Here is a 9204-nt window from a genome sequence, read left to right as displayed (position 1 = left end):
TGCCTTGAACCTCTGCCAGCGGAGTGTTGTCCTTCCCGACATCCCGGCCTTTCCACATGGTAATCCCATTTAGCAACCCCCCTCAAAACAGGGCAATCAGCCCAGGGGATGGGGCTCCCGGCTCCGGGAAGGTGCCTGGGAAAGCGGCTGGATCAGGGCCATTGAGGGGCTGGAGGGGTCCTCCATCCAAATGCCCCACCCTGCAAACAAATCCCTCCCTCGCCATGTGCTCAGCAGGAATAATCCTGGCAGGAAGGAGAGCGGGCAGGAAGACCCGAAGGGCCTTCAGGTTACACCTTTACCTGGTTATCCCTTCTCCTATCTCTCCATCCGTATCCCATCCCATTTAGCCAGACACCCATTTGCACCTCTTCACCAGCTCCCTGCATTCATCCCCAACCCTCCACCCATCCATTTTACCCCCATTGCAGGCTATTCCTCTGGGAAAACACCCCCACACCCATAGCACATCCTATCTGTCCTAGGAGACTCCTACTTATCTATGGAGCGGGGAGGAGATTTGCCGGGAAGGGCTCAGCGCTGCATCTTTGGCAGATAACCTTTATCCTCTTAATAAAGCTGCTTAATTCTCACTTCCTTTTAATTATCTGTCACTGAAAGCCATCCCGGGTTGTGCAGACAGGTGAAAAACCAGTGTCTTGCAGAAAGTCCTGGATTAGGAAGGGACTAGCAGGGTCTTTGGGGTGGGAGGAGGGGGCTGGGTAAAGACACACAGCTCTTCTCCTTTATTCTTATTCTTTTACACACAGACTTTCCTGGGGGATGAGAAGAGCCAAGGTTCTGTCCCAGGTGTGTTGATCCAACCCAAAACCTTTCCAAACATCTCTCTCCCATGTTTTCCACAGTGCTGGGTTTGATCCCAATCCATATGCCCCGGCTGATCTGCCAGGAGCTGGGCTGAGCTGCAAGACCTCCTCTTCCCGGAATTGGGGAGGGACTGGGAAGGAAAGTGCATTTCTGCCCCATTTCCAGGATGTCCAGGCTGGCAGAGGCTTGGCAGGGCATAAAATGGCCGGGATGAATCCAGCTTTTCTGCAAACCATCAACTCCATCCCCATGACCAGGGTCAGCTCTGGGGGTTTGGCTCTTCCAGTAATCCCTGCTTCGTCCCACAGAGACAAAGTCCCTTCCCCACCCAGAGGAACCTGCAAACAGGCTAATCCCTGAGTGAGAGGAGGACAAGGGATGGCCTTCCCTGACACCCAGCTGTCCTGAGGGAACACAAGAGCCCCATCCTAAGCCCCCAAGGACCGACCACCCCATCAAGGATTATCACCCCCCCACGAGAAAAACCTCCTGGTCAGACCCCAAGGTGCCAGCGGGACGTGCTTTAATCCATCTCATATAAAAGTAAATTTTAAAAAAACTCAATCAAGCCCGGCAGTTTTAATTAAACCATTGCCCCTGGTCGGACACCCCCCGCGGAGGGGTCCGGGCTGGGCAGACCCTGCGGGAGCGTCCCCTGGAGCGGGAATGGATCCCCCGTGGCTGCCCAGGAGGAGCCCAATCCTGCCGGAGGCTGAGCGCTGCCAGCTCCCAGGGGATTAAAGATGTCCTGAGAACAACTTAACTCCCGCAATCAGCTCGGCCCCCGGCCGGGCGATATTAAAACACCCCCGTAAGCCCCGTTGTCTCGGAGCTGATTGCAATAAACCCACCGGCACGGGAGATTAGCGGGTTAAACCCGCCGGCGCAGCGCGGGCTCCCGGGCAGACATGTGAAGACATTAGCACAGTTTGGGCTCTTTGAGATGTGCCGGCTAATCCCTGCTCTGAAACGACCGGGACAAAGGGCAGCTTCCGTCACATCGGCCCCTTCTCCTGGCACCAGCCCCTTCTCCTCGCACTGTCCCTTTCTCCTTCCACTGTCCCCTTCTTGCATCTTCCCCTTTTCCTTGGATCACCCCGCTCTCACCAGCCCCTTGTCCTTGCACTGTCCTATTCTTGCACCCTCCTCTTTTTATCGCCCTCCTGCCACCAGCCTCTTCTTCTTGCACTGTCCCCTTCTTGTATCTCTCCGTCCTCTTGCACTGTCCCCTTTCCTTGCACTGTCCCATCTTATATTGTCCCCTTCTCCTTGCCACGTCCCCTTCTCCAATTCTCCTGCATCATTCCCCCTTCCATGCACCATCCCCTTCTCTTGACATTGCTCCCTCTCCTGGCATCATCTTCTCTTTACACTGTCCTCCCTCTCTGCTTTATCCCCTTTCCTCGCACATCCCCCTTTTCCTTGCACCGTCCTCTTCTTGCATCCTGCTCTTTTTATTTTATTGCCCTCCTGCCACTGTCCCCTTCTCCTTGCACTGTCCCCTTCTTGCATCCTCCCTCTCCTCTTGCACTGTCCCCTTTCCTTGCACTGTCCCATCTTGTACTGATCCCATCTCCTGGCATCATTCCCCCTCTCCATGCATTATCCCTTCTCCAGACATTGCTCCTTCTTCTTCCCTTTGGACTGTCCTGCCTCTCTGCTTTACCCCCCCTCCTGCCACTGTCCCCTTCTCCTTGCACTGTCCCCTTCTTGCATCCTCCCTCTCCTCTTGCACTGTCCCCTTTCCTTGCACTGTCCCATCTTGTACTGATCCCATCTCCTGGCATCATTCCCTCTCTCCATGCATTATCCCCTTCTCCCAACATTGCCTCCTCTCCTGGCATCATCTCCTTCTCCTTGTGCTGTCCCCCCTCTCTGCCTCATCCCCTTTCCTTGCACATCCCCTTTCTCCTTGCACTGTCTCTTCTTAAATTGTCCCCTTCTCTTTGAACCCTCTCCCTCTCCTGGCATTGCCCTCTCTCCTGGCATCATCTCCTCTTTGCACTGTCCCCCCTCTCTGCCTCATCCCCTTTCCTTGCACACCCCTTTTCTCCCTGCACTGTCCCTCTCTCCTTGCACTGTCTCTTCTTAAATTGTCCCCTTCTCCTTGAACCCTCTCCCTCTCCTGGCACTGCCCTCTCTCCTGGCATCATCTCCTTCTCCTTGCACTGTCCCCCCTTTCCTTGCACATCTCCCTTCTCCTTGCACTGATCTCTTCTCTTTGCATCGTCCCCTTCCCTAATTTTCCCTCCTTTCCTTGCAAGGTCCCCCCCTCTTCTTGCTCTGGGTTTCACACCTGCCCAAATAAACCCTCCACCTGGATCCCTTCTTGCTCCAGCTCCAAACTCGGCACAGACATGGAGCAAATCTGCTTCCAGGAGCTGGTGCTGCCCAGATGAGCACCCAGATGTCCCCATTGCTGCCTCCATTGCTGCTTTCATCCAGCAGATCCCAGGTCCTTGGTGCTCTCTTGCTTTTCATCCTTCAAGCAGCTCCCCAGTTTCCCACAAATCCCACTTTTGGCTCATCCCCAGCCCAGTGTCCATCCCAGAACTGCTGGATTAGAAACCTCTACCTCTGCCTAATCAGGGCCAAACAATTAAAATCGAACCCTGGCTAATCCTTGCCCAGCTGAGATGTCACCCCTGGGTGCCCAACTCGCAAAGCTCCCACCAGCTCTGCTCTCCAAGTGTGTTTTCCCCATTGTCCTGGCTCCAAAATCCCTGGAGAGAGGGATGCCAGTGCTGGGTGGGCCATGTGAGCTGTGGGCAGAGCTGGTTATGGTGAAGATGCCACTGGCAGGGAGATGGATGGACTATGAGAGGAACGTCCTCTGCAAGGACCTGGGTGCTCTGTGAAGGTCCTGATCTCTGAGCTATCCCAGCTCCCAACACCTTTGGGATAATCTGTGGGTGGGGGTGTGCAGGTGACCCCCACTCCCCCAAATCTTTCTCCCATAAAGAAGCCCTCATCGAACACTCGCTGCCACTGTGGGCATGCTTGTTCTCCCTCCTCCCTTTCCTCCTCCTTCTGCAAAGATGAGCCCAAAAATTGCAAAAATAATTTATTTTCACACACCCCCCCCAGCCCAAGGAGTGCCCTGTATATATCCTGTATATATTAGATATGGCCAGCTATGGTACAGTCATATAATACACAAGGAGAAAGGGCCCCGTGGGGCCACTCAGCAGCTCTTTGTCCCAGTCTGTGCAGGTCCTGTCCCCGTGTCCTCCTGTCCATCCTCTGACTCTGCTGGGAAGTCCTTGTCCTCCTCGCCGTGGTGGCTCTGAGAGTCAGGGCTCCCCTGTGGGGTGGCCAAACCCATTTTGGCCAGCTTGGCTTGTTGCTGCTCCAGGCTTTGTTTCCTCCACTTGATCCTGCGGTTTTGGAACCAGACTTTCACCTTGGAATCACAGAATCATGGAATCATTACGTTTGGAAAAGAGCAAAAGACCTCAAAGACCATCAAGTCCAACCACTAACCCAGCACCACTAAACCATGTCCCCAAGTGCCACATCCACGTGGTTTTTGAACACTTCCAGGGATGGTGATTCCACCAATTCCCTCCCACTCTAGGAAGGGCTTTCAAACTTGGTTTCTCCACGAACCACAGAGTCACGATCTGCTGAACCCCCAGGCTCAGGCAAGATGGAGAACTGCCCCCTGCACTTCAGGAGCTGGACCTGCCACTGGTGGAGAAGGTCCAACCTTAAGAGGGACACAAGTTCATGGCTCTTGGACAACCCTTTGTGCCTCGGTTTCCCCACCTGGCATCCTCCACATTTTTAATCCAAACTCTCTGCAACCACCACCCCACAAGGCTCCTGCTGCAGTCTGAGGGACACATCCCAGGCCCCACCCGTTGGTACAGGGATTTGGGAGCCTCCCAGGTGGAGCTGGAGGGGGGGGGGGTTACCTGCTCCTCGGTGAGGTGCAGGGAGGCGGCGAGCAGGCCCCTCTCCGTGCCCACCAGGTACTGCTGCCGTGAGAATTCCTCCTCCAGCCGGGCCCGCTGGTCACTGGTGAAGATGGTCCTGACCCTCTTGCCTTTGCCAGGTTTGGCTTTGAAGACAGGGAAGCAGCACCTGGAGATCAGGAAGCCTGGAGATGACAGAGAGAGGGAGGGTCAGGATGCAGAGGAGCCCCTGGGGAGGTCCCAGTGGGGTCCCTCCTTGGGAAGTCATTTCCTGGAGAGGCAGAAGGGATCTTCCCACTTGGAGGTGTCCCCTTTAAAGAGGTTGTTTTTGGAGGGGGTTCCCTATGTGAAGAGGTGGGAGAGGGTCCCCCATTTGATGAGGATCTTTCTAGAAAGGTGGATACAGGTCCCTATTGGAGAGAATTCCTTTGGAGGGAGTCCCCGTGAAGAGGTGGAAGAGGGTCCTCCATTTGCTGAGGATATTCTTGGAGAGGTGGATACAGGTCCTTCCTGGATATATTCCCTCCGGAGGCAGTCCCCATGAGGAGGTGGAAGGAGCTCCCCCACTTGGAGATGTCCCCTTTCAGGGTGTCCCAAGAGAATTGGGAATGGAATTCTCCCGGAGGAGTTCCCATTTCAGGGCATCTTCCCTTTGGAGAGGTGAAAGGAAATCCCCATTTGGAGTATCCTGTGGGGGAGGTGGATGTGGGTCCCTCTGGGAGAGGGGGTCCCTGCCTGGGAAGCAGGAAGGAGATCTTCATTTAGGGGTGTCCCTCTGGGAGAAGAAATCCCCCCTTGGGGAGCAGGAAAGAGGTCCCCATTTAGGGGTGCCCCTTGGGAAAGGTGGATTTGGGTCCCCTGGGAGAGGGGATCCCCCCTAGGGGAGCAGGATGGAGGTCCCCATTGGGGATGTCCCGTGGGGGAGGTGGATGTGGGTCCCCTGGGAAAAGGGATCCCTGCTTGGGAAGCAGGAAGGAGGTCCCCATGTGGGGGTGTCCCTCAGGAGAGGTGGATGTGGGTCCCCTGGGAGAGGGGATTCCCCCTATGGAGAGCAGGAAGGAGGTCCACATTTGGGGATGTCCCCCTGGGAGAAAGGGGTCCCCCTTTGGGGAGTAAGAAGGAAGTTCCCATTAGGGGTGTCCCTTAGGAGAGGTGAATCTGGTTCCCCACGGGAAAAGGGATCCCCCCTTGGGGAGCAGGAAGGAAGTTCCCATTAGGGGTGCCCCTCAGGAAAGGTGGATGTGGATCCCCCTGGCAGAAGGGATCCCCTTTTGGGGAGCAGGAAGGAAGTTCCCATTAGGAGTGTCCCTCAGGAGAGGTGAATCTGGTTCCCCGTGGGAGAAGGGATCCCCCCTTGGGGAGCAGGAAGGAGGTCCCCACCGGGGGTATCCTGTGGGGGAGATGGATGTGGGTCCCTCTGGGAGAGGGGGTCCCTGCTTTGGAAGCAGGAAGGAGGTCCCCATTTAGGGGTGTCCCCCAGGAGAGGTGCATCTGGTTCCCCGTGGGAGAAGGGATCCCCCTTTGGGGAGCAGGAAGGAGGTCCCCATTGGCGATGTCCCCCCCGGGAGCAGAGGGGGGTCCCTGTGCGGGGTTTGGGGGGGGGGTGTCGGTACCTGTAGCCCCGAGGCTGGCGGCCCATGCGGGGGTTCCCCCGCAGCAGCTGGTGCAGAGCGGCGGCAGGAGCGGGGCGGGAGCCGGGGGGAACCCCCAGAGCGGCGGCGGGGGGGGCCCAGGGCGAGGCGAGGGTCCCGAGGGTCCCAGGAGCGCGGCGATGGTGAAGGGGCGGCCGGGGCGCGCCGGACTGGGGGTCGGGGTCGGCATCGCGGGGCCACCCGGGGCAGCACTGCCCGCCCGCCTTTATAGGGCCCGGGGGCACCGCGGGGGCGGAGGGGACGGGGAGGGGCCCGAGACTCCTCCGTGTCCCCTCCCTGTCCCTCTGCCCTCCATGGGGATGTCCCCGTGCCGTGTTCTCTGCCCTCGGGGGGGATGTCCCCCCACCATGTCCCCCTGCTCTCGATGGGGATGTCCCCTGCCATGTCCCCCAGCTCCTGATGACAATGTCCCCTCCCCTGTGTCCCCTTGCTCTCGATGGGGATGTCCCCCTGCCCCCGTTTGGGATGTTCTCCCTGCCCTCGGTGGGGATGTCCCCTCCATGTCCCCCTGCCCTGAGGGCAGAGCCCCCCATTTATCCTCCCCCAAGGGGGATTTGGCCCCGAATTACTCAGGCAGGAGCATCCAAAAACAGGAGACACCACAGGGCAGCCAGTGTCACCCCGAGGCCACCAAAGTCCCAGTGGGGGACTCGGGGTCCCCCTTGGTGTCCTCTTGGTACCCTGAGTTTACCTTCCCATCCTGGACCCCCCCCCCCGGCAGAGCTGCTTTTTGGGGTGTCAACAACACCCCAGGCCAGGGAGAAGGGACAGGAGCAGGGATGCTCCAGGAGGCGGTGCCAGAGGCAGGGGTGGGGTCTCCCTGAACCCCCCACCAGATCTCCCCGCTCGGCTGATGGGATTCAGATGGTCATTAGGGTTTGAGATCCTTAAAAATCCCGCAGCTTTTCCTAATGAGCTGGGAAAAGTCACACCTCGGCCGGCGCCGTGGGGGGGGAGAGCCCCGGTCAAAGACTCCCCCGGGAGCTCGGGGGGTTTATTGGGGAGGAAATGGGGGAGTCGGGGGGCCGGGGCCACATCTGCACCACAGCAGCCCCCTCGCTGGGCTTTCCCGATGGATAATCCCAGTCCGTGCAGCTTCCCGAGCTGGGAATAACCCCGAGGAGCTGGGAAAGTCATTACGGAGCTGTGCCCCCGCGAGGAGCATCCCCGGCTCTGCAGCTTCCCGGCCACCTCAGGGCTGGAGGTGGGGATGGGGGACCCCAATTTCCGTGCTCTGGGGCACATCCCAGCCTGGAATCTGCAGGTGGAGGCTTCCCGGGGGTGTGTGTGCACCAAAAATTCCAAAAAATCCCACGGCGGGCACCGGTGCCGGGGGTGATGCCACATTCCCTGGAGCATCACAGTGACATCACCCCCAAACTGAGGCAAATAAAGGCCTTGGGGAGGGGGGGCAGAGATGAAAGGGAGGCAGATATGGGGTTATTAAGTCCTAATTACGGTTTTGGAAAGATAAAAAGGCAGGAGGCCCTTGGTGGGCTCAGCTGTGTTTGGATAAGAGGTGCTTTCCCTTTCATTATTCCCCTTTTTTCCTCTCCCTGTGTTTGCTGGAGCTCAGCAAACACCCCCCCTGGCACCCTCACCCAGCTGGGTGGGCCCAGGAATGGGGGTGTCCAGCATCCCTATGCCAGGTGGGAGGCAAAGGGTTGGGATTCCAGGTGATCTGGAGCCAAAATAGGGATAATGGTACCCAGTGTTTCCTTGGGATCCATGGGGTTGGGATCCAGGTGATTTGGGCCAAAATGGGGGCACTGGTACCCAGTGGTTCTTTGGGATCCAGGTGATGTGGAGCTGAAAGGGTGATATTGGTATCCAGAGGTGCCTTGGGATCCATGGGGTTGGGATCCAGGTGATACAGGGTCAAAATGGGGATGCTGGGTGATATACCCAGGTGATGTATTCCCAAAATGGGAATACTGGTACCCAGCAGGGCTTTGGGACCCATGGGGATGGGAGTGAGGTGATCTGGAGCCAAAATGGCACTATTAGTACCCAGTGGTTCTTTGGGATCCATGGGACTGGGATCCAGGTGATATAGGGCCAAAATAGGGACACTGGTACCCAGTGATTGTTTGGGATCCATGGGACTGGGATCCCGCTGATATAGGGCCTAAATGGGGATACTGGTTGGTATCCAGGTGATATAGGGCCAAAATGGGGATACTGGTGCCCAGTGGTTCGTTGGGATCCACAGGGTTGGATATAGGGCTGAAGTAGGGATAATGGTATCCAGCAGTCCTTTGGGATTCGTGGGAATGGGACTGAGGTGATCTGAAGCCAAAATGGGACTACTGGTACCCAGTGGTTCGTTGGGATCCAGGTGATATGGAGCCAAAATGGGGATACTGGTTGATACCCAGTGGTTTTTTGGGATCCATAGGGTTAGGATCTGGGTGATTTGGGCCAAAATGGGGACACTGGTACCCAGTGGTTCATTGAGATCCACAGGGTTGGGATCCAGGTGATATAGGGCTGAAATAGGGATAATGGTATCCAGCAGTCCTTTGGGGTCCATGGGGATGGGATCCAGGTGATATGGAGCTAAAATGAGGATACTGGTTGGCACCCAGTGGTTCTTTGGGATCTGTGGGATTGGGATCCAGGTGATTCGGGCCAAAATGGGAATACTGGTACCCAGTGGTTCTTTGGAACCCTTTGCTTTGTTTTCAGGTGGGAAAATCCTGTCCTGGAGAGGTGGAAGGGAGGTGTTGGTAATTTGGGGAGGGGATGCTGGAAACAAGGAGCATGGAAGGGAGGGTTGGAATTGGGGGGGGGTGTCACTGCCCACA

At 57.2% G+C, this 9204-nt stretch overlaps 1 protein-coding gene across 1 annotated transcript; it reads right to left on the bottom strand.

Moving 5' to 3' along the window:
• Window positions 1–4121: 4121 nt before the first annotated feature.
• LOC108508238 (homeobox protein not2-like) lies at window positions 4122–6566 on the bottom strand. Its single transcript, XM_017836878.1, is given in 4 exon segments — window positions 4122–4145; window positions 4148–4231; window positions 4746–4930; window positions 6359–6566. Coding segments are annotated over 4 exon segments (501 nt in total).
• Window positions 6567–9204: the final 2638 nt, after the last annotated feature.

Source organism: Lepidothrix coronata, unplaced genomic scaffold (genome assembly GCF_001604755.1).
Source record: "Lepidothrix coronata isolate B3197 unplaced genomic scaffold, Lepidothrix_coronata-1.0 Scaffold287, whole genome shotgun sequence".
In the NCBI taxonomy this organism is placed as follows: Eukaryota; Metazoa; Chordata; class Aves; order Passeriformes; family Pipridae; genus Lepidothrix; species Lepidothrix coronata.
Note: the sequence above shows the minus strand (reverse complement) of the source record. Positions and strands in the feature narration are given on the sequence as shown.